At 36.5% G+C, this 14,481-nt stretch overlaps 2 protein-coding genes across 2 annotated transcripts in view; one reads left to right on the top strand and one right to left on the bottom strand.

Moving 5' to 3' along the window:
* LOC136832771 (heme transporter hrg1-A-like) overlaps positions 1-14,481 on the top strand; it is a 122,851-nt gene that overhangs the window by 51,302 nt on the left and 57,068 nt on the right. The window lies entirely within an intron of this gene.
* Positions 1-14,481, bottom strand: part of LOC136832766 (trypsin-1-like) — a 29,603-nt gene that overhangs the window by 2,876 nt on the left and 12,246 nt on the right. Inside the window, exons 2-5 of the mRNA XM_067094298.1 lie at positions 6,522-6,697; positions 5,694-5,828; positions 3,488-3,575; positions 591-752 (exon numbers count right to left, since the gene is read on the bottom strand). Coding sequence (XP_066950399.1) covers positions 591-752; positions 3,488-3,575; positions 5,694-5,828; positions 6,522-6,697 — 561 coding nt within the window. The remainder of the gene's footprint in view (positions 1-590; positions 753-3,487; positions 3,576-5,693; positions 5,829-6,521; positions 6,698-14,481) is intronic.

Genomic DNA, 14,481 nt, shown 5'->3' with positions numbered 1-14,481 from the left:
TACTCATTAAGGTTTAATCTTCTGGTAAGCACTAAAAGCACTGTACAATGCGTGCTTTTGCTTCGGTTCTTTTGAGACATGAAACTCTTGTCTTAAAATTTGTGTCTGAGCATTTTGTTAATGGAGGATGGAAAATTTTGTTATTTTGTCTGTTGCAGCAATAATGTTCTTTAATGCTTTCTAGTTAACGTCTTAAAGTATGGGGGCCAGAACAGATTTAGTATAAAAGAGCATGATTACATAAATTCGTACCAACAACTTCGGAGAGCAGATTAATTTCAACCAATGCAAATCTTACGTAACTCGGAAGACCAAGAATTGACAAAAGCATCATTTGGTGCTGAGGGTTGAACAACAAGCAGCAACATAATGTTGGTGTGTTCATCTCACCCTTTACAATAATTTAATAAATTAAGAACTCAGGTTTGATGAAAGTGTCAACACTGTAAAAGATAAGAAACACTGCCCAGACAATACTAAAAAGTCATGGGAAGACGAAGCTGCAGAAATTAGTTCATACGCTTCTGCTGAAAGTAGAAGGTAATATTTTACATAACTGAAATACACAAACAATCCGTCATGAAACTTACGATCAGTAAGACCCCATCCTGTGACTTGGCACTTATATCTATCGGTGTATGACACTGACTTTGATGGAAGGCAGACAGGTGAAACGAACCGGGACATCTGGAAGCCACTTCCCCTCTGTGGAGAGATTTTCACAACAGCCACATCGTCCGAGAAAATGCCACCTGTGACACACAAAGAAAATAATTACTCTTGAAGTCAAGTTACAGCTGATTTAACTCGAAGCTTCTTAGTTTGACATTGTTACGACAATTCAGAATCTTCACTTGTTAGGAATAAATCTTTTATTAGAAATTTCAATTAAATACAAAAATTGCCTTCTCTAAAATCACATTATTAAGATGCGTAGTGCAGATTCATTGCTATAGACTAAGTTAAGACGCCATTCATGAAACTACAATTGTTCCCCAGAGAAGAATATATGTGAGTGAAAAAGGAAGAGTGAGAGCAAAGAAAGGACAATGCGAGTAAAATGAATACAGACAAAGTTGATAACAATTGATTATAAAGGTAAACAAAAGATAAAATGGTAAATGAGTTCTGAAAAGGCAAGTCATCCAAACAGGAAACATGCAACAGTAGGCTACAGTCAGTTAGGGAGACAAGTTAAAGTTAAGTATACCTTAGTTTAACCAGACCACTGAGCTGATTAACAGCTCTCCTAGGGCTGGCCCGAAGGATTAGACTTATTTTACGTGGCTAAAAACCAATTGGTTACCTAGCAACGGGACCTACAGCTTATTGTGGAATCCGAACCACATTATAGCGAGAAGTGAATTTCTATCACCAGAAATAAATTCCTCTAATTCTTCATTGGCTGGTCGGAGTCAGTCAGGGAGACAAAACTAACAATTTTCAGACGATGCTACGGAGGCCGTGGCAGAATGCGAATAGAATATGGTACCTGAGGTGACCTAGTTGCTACTTGCCCAAAATGATGCTAAACCTGAATTATGACAATGGAGGAACAATAGTTTTCAACGTCCCATCCTTTCCTTGTGGCTGGGGAATTACCTTGGGCGACATTTAATTGTGGTGTTCATAATTATACTCGGTTCTCAAACCCTGGACTCTGCCGTAGCCTCGATCCCTTGGTCTTCCATATTTTTGGGGTCGAATTCCCTTGCTTGAGAGTACATTCAAGCACACACTTCTTTACATCTTTGTTTATTTGTGTATCTAATTCTTAATTTTTTTTGTTATAGGTATTCTTTTCTATTTATTGCCATGCGTTGATATTATATGTATTTGTATAGGTATTTGATAGCTGTATTCCATTTTTCATTTTTGTTCTTTCTGTCTTTTTTGCACATTTAGGCAGTTCTATTCTTTTGAAGCTTTTTGTGCAATTTTATGCTCTACATACTGTACCTTTCATCTCTAACACTCACTCTGGCCCCTCCTGGATTAATGTAAAGGCCCTTCCATTGTAATATCCCTTTCACGCCATCTGTCTAGTCACTCTAGCTTTATTAGTCTGTTTCACTTCCTCCATCCTAAAACTTTAGTCATACTCACTTTTCATCATCCTGTCCTCCTCCATTCTTTCCGCATGACCAACCAGCTGAAAACACCGATTCGTCCTATCATCATCTGTGCTAACCGCTTTCAACACTTCTATTTAATCCATATTTGTCGCCATTTCAGTTCATACACCACATAGGCTATATGACGCAGTCAGCTTTTTAGTTCTTTTCATTCACGGTCCACCCGTTTTTCCCTAAAGGAAAGTTGGCTTAACAATCTCTGCCTATATTTTTACCTTGTATCTCTGTGGAGATGCTCCAAGTCTCTTCTCAGTCTTTTGTGCCTACTCTGCTAACATCCTTGCTTCACCTATTCTTCTGTGACTCATCTCTTTTCTCGTCCTCTCATCACCACTATATTTACTTCCAAATGCCTATATGAATCATCCGTTTCCATATTTCAGCATCCAGATAACATTCATTGCCCATTCGCCAGGTCTCCATTTACTTTCAGCTTTTCTCTCTTGCAGATATTTTAAACTTTGTCTATCATATATTAACCATTCCACACTCCATTCATGACCCATTTTCTTACCACTTTGCAGCTACGTCTGATTTCCTTTCTCGGACTTCTCACATCACTCCATCCATTAGCATTAAATAGCCATGGAGACTTGCTGCACCCTTGTCTTGAACCCATTTTTACACCAAACCCGCCTGGTATTAATTTAAGACAAATTGCTCCCATCATCAAAACTTAATTCGCTTGCAACAATGATATGTATATATATATATATATATATATATATATATATATATATATATATATATATATATATATATATATTTACTGCCCTAAATTGGAAAACTGCAATATCTGCAAAATTTTCGAAATTGAAATATGTTCCTTGAGTGTTTTCCGCGAGTATTTAGGGGTCCCGTTTGCAGTACCTGCAAAATCAGTAGTAAGGCAGGGAAAACTACAGTATCTGCCATTTTTCTCAGTTTTGTATTTTTGGAGATACTGCAGTCTTCCATTTTAGGGCATTTTATATATATATATATATATATATATATATATATATATATATATATATATATATATATATATATATATATATATATATATATATATATATATATACACACACACATATATATATATGTGTGTGTGTGTGTGTGTGTCTATTCACAAACACACACACACACACACCCATCCCTGTCGAAACCCAAGCTGTTATTCCCCTATCAACATTTATCACCTATCTTAACTTTGTCAATCAAAATCTTACCATATAGTTTCCCTGGTATACTGTAACGTTATTCCCTCGAAATTCTTTAAAGTCTCCTTTGTCACATTTTTCTGTGTACAAAGGAACAATTATATTCTACAGTACCATGTAAGTGAACATTGGAATTTCACTAATAATTACTTGTTCTGAAGTTTGGGTGCACCCGCCAGCTGTCCACTGCAAACATTTGCTCATCCTGGTCCTTCAGACGTAGGTTATAATCACCTGCCTTAGAGAAAAAACGAAAGACAGAATTGAATATTTAAATATTAATTTGTGTTGGTGAGGTTCATAAAGCTTAATATGAACATCGAAGACTTTTATATCCGAATTTTACACTCAAGATAGGTTCTATCGAGTATATCTTTTAAAACATATATACAGGATTGTTTTGGTTGAATAATTTCCTTGACGACTTACGATTTCAGGTTAACCATGATAGGACAAACGCATATTTGAAGTAAATCGTCCTTCAGGAGGTTAGTGGACGAACCATAATGCTTAAAACTTGTATACATGCCCACGTGTGAATAAAATCACGCAAATCGAAGTGTTATGAGTCATTACAGAGCTAACCAATCATTGCGATCTAAGTTCTTTTTAAGATACGGTTTATTAGCTGAAATTTTCGTGACTGGGAAATCCTTGTCTAATGTGAAGGATGTAAATTACGTACTGTACAATCATATGCAATGCATATTACTGTGCGTATTTGTAGTTATTAGCAATTTTCCTTATTGTATGATAGCCGCTGTTTATCGATCGGTAACTGCCTTTATCTTTCATTACTGCTCATTTAACGCCGTATACCATAATCGTGAAAACAGGTTAACAGCGCGCAAAATGGCTGGCAAATATAAACTGAATTCAGGTTTGGATGATCGCTTGGACCCCTTTAATGGAAGGCATTTGTAGGTCGAATGTTTCAGTCTTGGGAACTTCAAGAGGCACTTTCCCTGTGAGTGCCGGGAGGGGATTAGCCATTCTTATTCCAAGATGCTCGGAGAAAGAGTTGATTTTAAATCCACGGTGATTTTTTTATATTTGTGGAAGATGTGGGACCCAAGCAGTCATCAGAACCTGAGTTTCGTTCAAATTTGCTGGCCATTTTTTGTACTGTTAATCTGTTTTCATGTGTATGCTAGTGCTTTAAGTGAGCATTAAAAGCGGAAGGAGAGGCACGTACTGATTGATAAGCAGCAACTATCCCGCTATAAGAAAAATTGCTGATACAAATACGAAGAGTAGGACGCATTTCTGTGACTTTCTTATGAATGTAAAGTACTTAACAGACACCGCTTCACATCAAATAAGCATTTCTTGAACATAAACATTGCAGCTAATAAATCGTGTCTAGCAGAACAACTAGATCGCATTGCAGCTAATAAATCTTGTCTAGCAGAACAACTAGATCGCATTGCAGCTAATAAATCGTGTCTAGCAGAACAACTAGATCGCATTGCAGCTAATAAATCGTGTCTAGCAGAACAACTAGATCGCGATGATTGGGTAGTTCTAAATGAACGCATAATAGTTATAATTTATTGTATTTACAAGTGTGTGAGTAAACAATTTATTTGTATTATGATACGTCCAATACCCTTTTAGAGGATGGAGAAAGAGTTGATTGTAAATCCACTTTGGTTTCTACACTTATGGAAGGAGGAGGCCTCCTTCGTAACAAATGAATATGTCCTTAGGTTTTGAGTATTTCGATCTGTAGTGAAACACTGGATTCTTATTGTTGTAATCCGTGGATGTAATTGCAAGTTGGTGCGGTTGATACGGATATTGTTGTTTGAGAGGCTTTTTTTTTATGTCAGTGTAGTCTACATCTACATCAACAAGGTATCTTGAATGGAAATAAGATCTGCTTGATAGCTGCTGCTTATTAGTTTATCTACTGCCACTTCAGCCTCCTTTTTCCGTCACAGCCGAAATCGTCAGCCATCATGACTGAATTTTAAAAGAACGGGGATAAAAATATTTTGATTTAATATTGCAAAAATTTGCAAACATGAAATCGTATGCCTGGTACCTCCAGCTTTGCAAAACATTTCATGGAAAATATCACCATTGGTCTGTAAATCAGGTCTTGCAAAGGGTATCGATACCCTTGCTATATCTATAAATAAGTGATACAAAAACTAAAAAGTAAATCACTATGAACTACAGAACTTCAAAAAAAAATCTTTACTGTATTGGGAGTACTTAATTCGACTCAAATGTGTAATGAAGCTTGAAATAAAACAAAGACAAGGCGTTTCTCTTCCATAACAAAATGAGAAGCATCACTGGAAAATCAGATGGATGATCACGAGACACACAGCAATTTTCATTTGCTTACCTTAACTCTCAGGTCTCCTTTGTTAATGCCCGAGACACAGTGAGCAGCCGTGAGGACGTGCTTATCACTGATCACTGCTCCGCCGCAGTGGTGTTCGAAGTCTTTCAGAGAATGCTTGTAAATTTCAAACTCTACCTGCGGAAAAAAGAAGAAGAATTAGTGGGGGTTTTGAAATAAATGGTTGTTGAAAGATGTGTGCAAGAAAATAAAAAAAAGTCAGTCACTTAAAAAAAACAGTAAACAAATGATTCATGAGAATTAACTGTAAGACCATTACCTCTAAACTTTTGGGAAGGATAAAAAAGTTTAAATATATATATATATATATATATATATATATATATATATATATATATATATATATATATATATATATATATATATATATGTATGTATGTATATTGGGGGCATAGAGTCCTTAACATTAGTTTATTATGGGAAATTTCCAAAGCCCGGATAAATAGGGAGGGTTAAAGTCTAAACTGCATCCGTCAGTGAAACATCTGCCAAAACAAATTATGAAATGAGCCACTGGAAAAGGTGCATTGAGAACAGCAACCCCGACTAGGTATTAAGCTGAAAAAGTTTTGCGTAACTTAACACATACGTTTGTAAATTTCTAACTAAGAATAAGACGACAACAATATATACCCAAAAATGTGCTTGTTGATACTTAGAAACAGCTTGAAAACGATTCACAGAACCTTCGGCAGAGCCTGCATTGAAAATCAATAAGGGAAGACATGGAATTTTCGAGAACTCGAAAGGGACAAAGAGAGAAGGTAAGAGTAATTCAAAAGGAGAAATGACCGCACTGCTCGTAATTACCTGCCACGGGTGATCTCCGTACGCAGCGTTTTCTCCCCCGACGACTTTGGGCGACACTTTCAGGCCGCAGGGAATCTTCTCTGGGCTGTTGTCCAGAGGGAACTTGGGGAAACCTCCCTGACGGTAAGTGGGTCGTTCGCTGTTCCTTAAAGCTGAATAACGACGAGCTTGCGTGCCTGTTGACAGACGTATTCGTTGTGATTTCCACATCAGAATTAAAAGTATGTAGTGTACACTGACATTTTTAGTTGTAATCAAAACTTTAAATTGTGTTCATGTTTCCATGAACTGTTTAATAACCCAGATATTTGTTTTAAATTTTGCTTTATTTGACACAAAATTCTGTTTTGTTACAGACACGTATAGAATGATTTTCCAGTCCAGAATTTACATTAGAAATTGTGAGAGGGTGATCAGAATTCATACTCATATATATATATATATATATATATATATATATATATATATATATATATATATATATATATATATATATATTGTCACGAAGTGATCAAATACTTGGATATTACACAAATAATAAGACCAAAAAATTTACCTCACTTCAGCCAGACACTTGAAACCTCATAACAAAAATATTAAGACTGAATACTCTAAAGGTACAGTGATCCCTTAAAACTTGCTCAACACTTGAAAAATCAATCTAAATTTATCAAGTTATGGGTGAGGTAACAACTGATAACCTATAAACAGACTAGGGGGGAAAAAGGGCATCACTCCATCAAATACTATAATTGTTTCCCTGGTTCTACTTCACTTTGATAAAGGAGAACTAGACAGACATACCACTTACCTTGAACACACACACCAATATCTCTAATCACTGGTAGTCAAAATGAAACATTGTGCTTTTAAAACTTTAAACAGACAAATTTATTTCTAAGTTCAAAAGTTATAAGCAGAGTTCAGAATCTCAAAAGATTTACTATTACTTGACAACAGTGTCAGGTTTAAGTATTTCTTAATCAAAATTAATTCACAAAACTTTAATTTATCATGAAATCAATTTAATTAAGTAAAATTCAAACCATTAACTCTCACTCAGGTTTTAGATATAAATCTGAACATCTGCAATTAGCCCAAGTGTTCACTAAAATATTAATAAATGGAGTCAACACAGGTATACACTGAAATCTCAATAATAAGTATATAATGAAATCTCAATAATGCAAATTAACATCAACAAAACGCTAAGTAATCTCCAACATAAAACTTTGGGTAACACTGTGAAATTATAAACAAGCAGACATATAAGAACAAAATATGCCAAAAATGGAAATATACCAACAGCAATTTCACTAGGACAAAATATGATTAAAGGTTATTATCAATCTCTCAAAAGATTACTTTCACTTTTTAAAAAGGCTAAACTTGCGTCTTTCTACAACTTCCTCACGACAACACTTCACTTTTCAACATAATGACAATACAAGCAAATAAGCACTTTACCTTACTCCTTTTGTAATACTTAAAATACACTTTCTTTCATAATGGTTGAAGAACAAAAATATTTTGGAACCACACAAAATATTACATTTCTTGGGAGAGTTTTACAAAACATATATTTCAGGAGAGCAACCAATTTATACCCTTCTATGTGAATTGAGAGAGAGAGGGAGAGGGACTTCCTGTGTCTTTGAGACCGCTTTTCAGACTAACACTGTTAGTCCAGTAATCCTGCTTTTATCCTCAAACTAAGTTGCCAATTAGTCACTTCAAACCTTAGAATAGCCTGAGCCCCTTTCTCCCACATTCTATAATACCTCCCAGAATACCTAGAACACCTTCCTCTACAAACAGAATACTGAATACAGACAGTATTCTAAGGCTTAGAGAAAATATGCCTGTGCTTTTATCTATATGATTGGCATTTCCCACACTGGCTGCACACTTGTGTAAATAGAAGTCCATTTGCAAGCAATCTGTGGGTAAAAACTCTGTCAATCCCTTGTCAGATTTCATATCTCTCCTCGCTTACATATTTCCCTGGACGGCTGTGTGTGCACAGCTGATCAAATAGCATAACATACAGCAAACAGGAAGTGGATACTTGGTTCTCAATTTAGCTCCTCTCCACAGAGACTGAAACTTTAACTCCCAACATCTCCCACAAAACATTACCAATGTTATTTCAGTCCATGCATGACGATCACAAAAGAAAATACATACAAGCATTGTACAAAAGCATACATTACAAAGTCACCTCATGGCACTTCACAACATATGAAACAACTGAAAGAAAAATCACATCAGAATACATAACACACATGTCATCTGTAAAAAAAAAGCATCTCAAAATCATATTATAATATATATATATATATATATATATATATATATATATATATATATATATATATATATATATATATATATATATATATATATATATATATATATATACATACAACATGCATAAATGTATGTAGCCACTTGGGCACAGTTTGGCAATCCATGAGTTTCTCCTAGACTACGGCCCACCATTTTCTGCTGAGGTCAGCAGAAAGGGCGTGAGGGTAACAATTACACTCCTAAAGACTTAATAAAAAGATGAAACAGTTGTACCTTTCCAACGCCACTCCATGAAAAATGGATAAAGGAATATGTTGGATATCATCATAATTATCGCCTCCAACGCAGTGGATTCAAAAGGCCTCTGTGAAATTCTACCACCTATGTCATTCTGGGCTTTGTTTTCCAGAAATCTCTATTCATCTCTCGGCCTTCCTTCTCATAGTGCTCATCCAAGTAGAGCTGGGTCTTCCATCACTCTTGGTGTCCACAGGAATTCAGCTAACTCTGTCGTATACTATTCTACCCAGGGGTTGTGCAAAAGATATATAAACCTTTTTCCCTTTCAGAGGTGACTTCTACCCCTGAGGCCTTCTTCCCTCTGGCTGACAGCTGCCACAGTCAGCTGCTTATGAGACCGGTAATTTATTGTTTAGGTCAGGAGAGACACTTTAGGTGTTATTGTGATCAAATCATTTCGCCTGGCTTTTAAGCAAACCTTTGCTATATCAGTGGTGTTTCAAACAACATGAAAGCTAGATTATGAGAAGGCCAAGAAGGGCATGTCTACCCTAATCAAGCTCTATCGGTCCAAGGGAAGTGTGTGAATGTATTTCCCTTCTTAACTGATAAGAATACACTTTGACGTTTAGAGAGTTGTATAGAACGAAAATTATTAATTGGAATGGAAGAGAAAAAAAGAGAGAAACAAGAAACCTGCTGTTTTCATATGGAAGCAGAGAAAAGAAAAATTCATGTACTTGTAAAATGAAACAAGCATTTAAAATCAACTTCTCCCTGCCTTACCTGAATGCAGTAGGTATTCCTTATTGCTCATGCACTACGAATCTTGACCTTACACTTTGTACAATCTTTGTGGTAAAACTAGTTAGAAAAGGATTTTTACTGAAGTGTTCTGCAAGAAAGAGATAAATCAACATTGGTCTATTTATTTTGGTCCCAAAATTATGTTTTCATGTAGGATAATCAAACCTAGCATGGCCCTCCCCATGGCACCAAGCAGGCCACCAGTGAAAGTTGTCTCTTCAACATACGTAAATAAGAGAAAGAGAGCGAGAGGGTGGAAAAAGTAGCTGGGAAAAAAATTAAAACAACTTCCTGCTTCATCGAACTGCGCACTTCAGATTCATGTAGATCAAGATAACGACATCTGGACCTGAACAGAATATTGCAGTTTTGACCATTAAAAACGAACAGAGGGGACCTACTGAAGTTATAGTAGATGCTAAAACTGCAAAACATAAGACTCTAATCATTCTAATGTTGCAGCGCTGTTTTTCTCAAAGAAAAAAAGTGCAGAGGGACTGGTAAAAACCAGATTGGCGCAAGGTACCATTGGTATTATGGGTCAAAGGAGTGAAAGGAAGAATCCGTGAAAGAGAGAAGAGAAAGAAAGAGAGACCCAGAATATCACTACATGACAGAGGACACGCCCTGTTGGTCTGTTTATTTACACTGAGTTTGGCGCCACGTGGTCCTGTCGCCATATTTGGAACGCTGGAGAGTATCTGCATTCCTGAGAGCAACGATGACCCACACCCCTCACCCTCAACTCTCTCAGACCTTTGCTCAACCTTCCCCCTACACTTCACTTTCTTCTTCTTCAATTTCTTTTTTTTTTCCCTCGCTCTGTTATCGTTTTGCGCATGTCGTTAAATTATATTAAAATGGCTAATGTTTATTGCTCGTAATTTTGCTTTGAAGAGTTTTGCGCGCAACGCAAATCATATATAAAAAGGTAGAATGTGATGAGGAAATATAAATATCATTATTATTATATGTAGATCTGTAGTAGTAGTAGTAGTCATAAGAAAAGGAAGTAAATAAATCGTAGCTTATCAGTACACAATTAGATGCAGTCACAAAGTCACAGAAACCTTAACAGAAATCTTACAGCGATATTGTTATACCACAGTGTAGAAAAGCTTGCAATGGACATTATGACTCCATACGATTTAAATCTAATGTGTGTGTGTGCGTGTGTGTTGAACCTCGGTGCGTTTATGTGTCAGTGTGTCTCTCTCGTCACAGATGAAGTTTTTTTTTCCAGTAGCATGACTTCCCCTCGAAGTGTGCAACATCATTTACATATAACGCATTTTTCTTGTCGTCCTGTTTAATTTCTTTGCAACTGCTACATTGGAAAGTCTCCGGGAAGTCTGCCAACAGAAATATTTAGGTCAGTGGGCCACCCAAATCCTTTTACTGGGCCGTTCGTTTTTCCGTAACGAACACTTTCGCTTTTATCCGTTACATAGCTGTTATTACGTGTGAACAAACCTTTTCCTTTCTCCTTCTTCTTCTTCTTCTTCTTCTTCTTCTTCTTCTTCTTCTTCTTCTTCTGCTGTGGTTTTTTACTGTCCTCTTCGTGCAGCCTGCGTCTCTTGAAATGAAGCTACCATCGGTCTAGGGGCTTCCGGCTGAGGGTGTTACCATAGCGGTTTATGCACCTGTTTATCATGTGCGTTGTAAAACCATGTGCAGGATAATTTATTTTTTATTTTTCGTTAGGTATAACTTAAACCGGTATTGCAAGGACTTCAAAATTTGTTTTGAATGTTTATGCGATTTTACATATAAAAATAAGCATCAGAGATACCCGAAAAAAAAAATCCTTACAAAATACGGATTGCGATTACCTTTTTGACGTTTTATGACGTTGAAATTGGTTGCCATTATCATTATTTACGCAGTTAAAAATGAAGCTTTTAATTATCTGCTTCTTAGTCACGAGTATCTCATTTTTGAAACAAAAATTAGAGGTGCAATTAAACCGTTTCGGTGTTTTCATATAATTTTAGAAAATATATAATTCCAGGGCAAACTATACCTTGGCCTTTCCTTCCATTTTATTGTTTTCTGTTAATTTCTCGTCCATATACAATCCAGTCTAACATGTATGTCCAGCAGTCTTGATAAAAGTACATCTTACAAGTTGTAGAAGTGATACTTTTTCCTAAAAACAGAAAAACGATGAAGAGGTTTCAGAATACCAGTCTCATGTCACCTAAGACTGGGTTCTGCATCATGAAGACTAGGCTGTGACAACCTTTCCCCAACACTGGACATGCATTTCGTGACGCAGCACCTTGCTAGGATTACCTCGCGCTATCTCTACTTGCGTCAACCACAAAGAAAGCTTTCGATAAATTTGTGAATATGGATGAACTGTCCAAAGTTTTCCGTAGACTTATTCCAGAATGCTAAATTACATTTACCTAGTAAATATGATTTGTTGTGAGATGCTGGTCCTGCTTATAAAGTCATATTTCCTTATCCAGGTTTCCTTCGTTGAGGACGGTTGAATTCAAGAAAAATTGTCAATGGCCTCATATTTCGCGCATTCTCTCTCTCTCTCTCTCTCTCTCTCTCTCTCTCTCTCTCTCTCTCTCTCTCTCTATATATATATATATATATATATATATATATATATATATATATATATATATATATATATATATATATATATATATATATATATATATACATATACATATAGTAAGAACAACATGCGGTTGCGGTTTAATTGAGAAATTATATTTGTAATTAGTAGCGTAACATATTTCACATTAACTTCTCTTATGCCAAACTCTTCACTGCTCCTGTGAAAATTTTGAGAATTTCTAATTCATCATAAGACATGAACCTGTGGAACATTATCTACCAAATTTTAATTATCATAAAGATTTAAGGCATTTGCTATAAAGATTATCATTTGATTTGTATGCTTTGAAATAAAAAAAAAACTATAGAGTCGTTAAAATCATCGTTCCCCGTAGCGGGGTAGTGCCGCCAGTGCACCTCACATGGTGCACTGTAGGCATTACTAAAGGTTGTTTGCAGCGCCCCTTCCGCCCCTAGTTGCTTCTCCTTTTTAGCCATTTACTTTACCTCTTGCGTTTTGCTGTCCAACCACTCAAACTCCCTCTTTTCACTGGCTTAAGCACTGAGTGGCTGAAAGTGGCCCATTAACAGCACTCTGTTGCTTGATACTTACAACACCGTGAAGGGTGTCAAGTGCACACTCTTTTAACACTTACCTAATCCGGAAGTTGTGAGGATGAAATTAAACAGACAAAAGGAGGATAATATGAACCTAATGTCCACAAGAAAAAGGACCGGATAAGTCTTGTTATCGCCCGTCAAAATCTGATAACTGAAATTATGGTAGGAACAATAAACTGTTTATTGCAAGAGTGACTGTTGTAGGAAACGGGAAAGCTAGAAACAGGACGAGAGTCTCAAATCCTGCAGGCAGTGAGGAACATTCTTCGAAATGACTACTTCAAGTACCACCGTAGCTTCAGTAAAGTATGGTTACGTGGTGACGTCTGTTTAAGATCCCTGTAGGGGGGTTAGTGCCACCAGTGCACCTCACACGGTGCACTGTAGGCATTACTTAAGGTTCTTTGCAACTTCCTTCGGCCCTTAGCCGCAGTCCCTTTCATTCCTTTTACTGTAACCCCGTTCATATTATCTTTCTTCCATCTTACTTGCCGCTCTTACCTAACAATTGTTTCATAGTGCAACAGCGAGGTTTACTCCTGTTGCACCTTTAAACTTTCTTTACTCTCAATTTTCCTTTCATTCTGAATGACCTCATAGGTTCCAGCACTTGGCCTTTGGCCTAAAGTTCATATTCAAATTCCGATCTGTTTAAGACTCATTGTCTCCTTAGAAGAGGAAGGGACCGGAGCACTTTTCAAAACAGAACCATAGAATCAGGAAAGTTTGAACACTCTTAAGCAGAGAGAAAAGCTTTTCAAAACGAGAAAATGACGTGTCGCTGGCTGAACAAAAGTGGATGAAATGAGCATGTTAAGTAGTCATGTCTTCTTATACAATAAACCACAAACTTAATAGCGAAGAGTTTGTCCAATCAACTTCTCATTTGCCAGATTTACAATTGCCTTACAGTAGTTGCCAGCAGCTGTTTTAACATATCTTGGAAAAAAGTAAATCACTGATAAGCAGCCTATGGTGAGATTTAAACGGCCCTTGAATATTGTGATTAAACCATTGTTACGTAACTTCAGATTTTTACATTTTTGTTCTAATATCTAGTAGGAGTTTCATGTATGTCTGTCTGGACCATTACAACAAAATATGGTGGTTAACAGTGCACCCATTTACACAACAGATTTCATCACAAATCTGTTGAGTGGTCTTCCAGTCCTTCAAAAGAAGACATCACGGGGACCCCATATAAAAATGGGAAATGCTGGGAAGAAGAAGAAACAATAAACCGTCATTTATCCAATTCGGATTATTTTTCTCTTGGTTTTTCACTCTGGGTGAATTATGAAGTATGTATGATAAATATAACAGATGCTACTGGGTGTTAGGACCTGAGCAGAATGGACTGCTTTTATCTCGCGGGAATGTTCCCTTGCTCGGGGTGGTAACTTGG

The sequence above is a fragment of the Macrobrachium rosenbergii genome, chromosome 50 (assembly GCF_040412425.1).
Source record: "Macrobrachium rosenbergii isolate ZJJX-2024 chromosome 50, ASM4041242v1, whole genome shotgun sequence".
Classification (NCBI taxonomy): Eukaryota; Metazoa; Arthropoda; class Malacostraca; order Decapoda; family Palaemonidae; genus Macrobrachium; species Macrobrachium rosenbergii.
The sequence above is the reverse complement of the archived record's forward strand: the minus strand, read 5'-3'. Positions and strand labels throughout refer to the sequence as shown.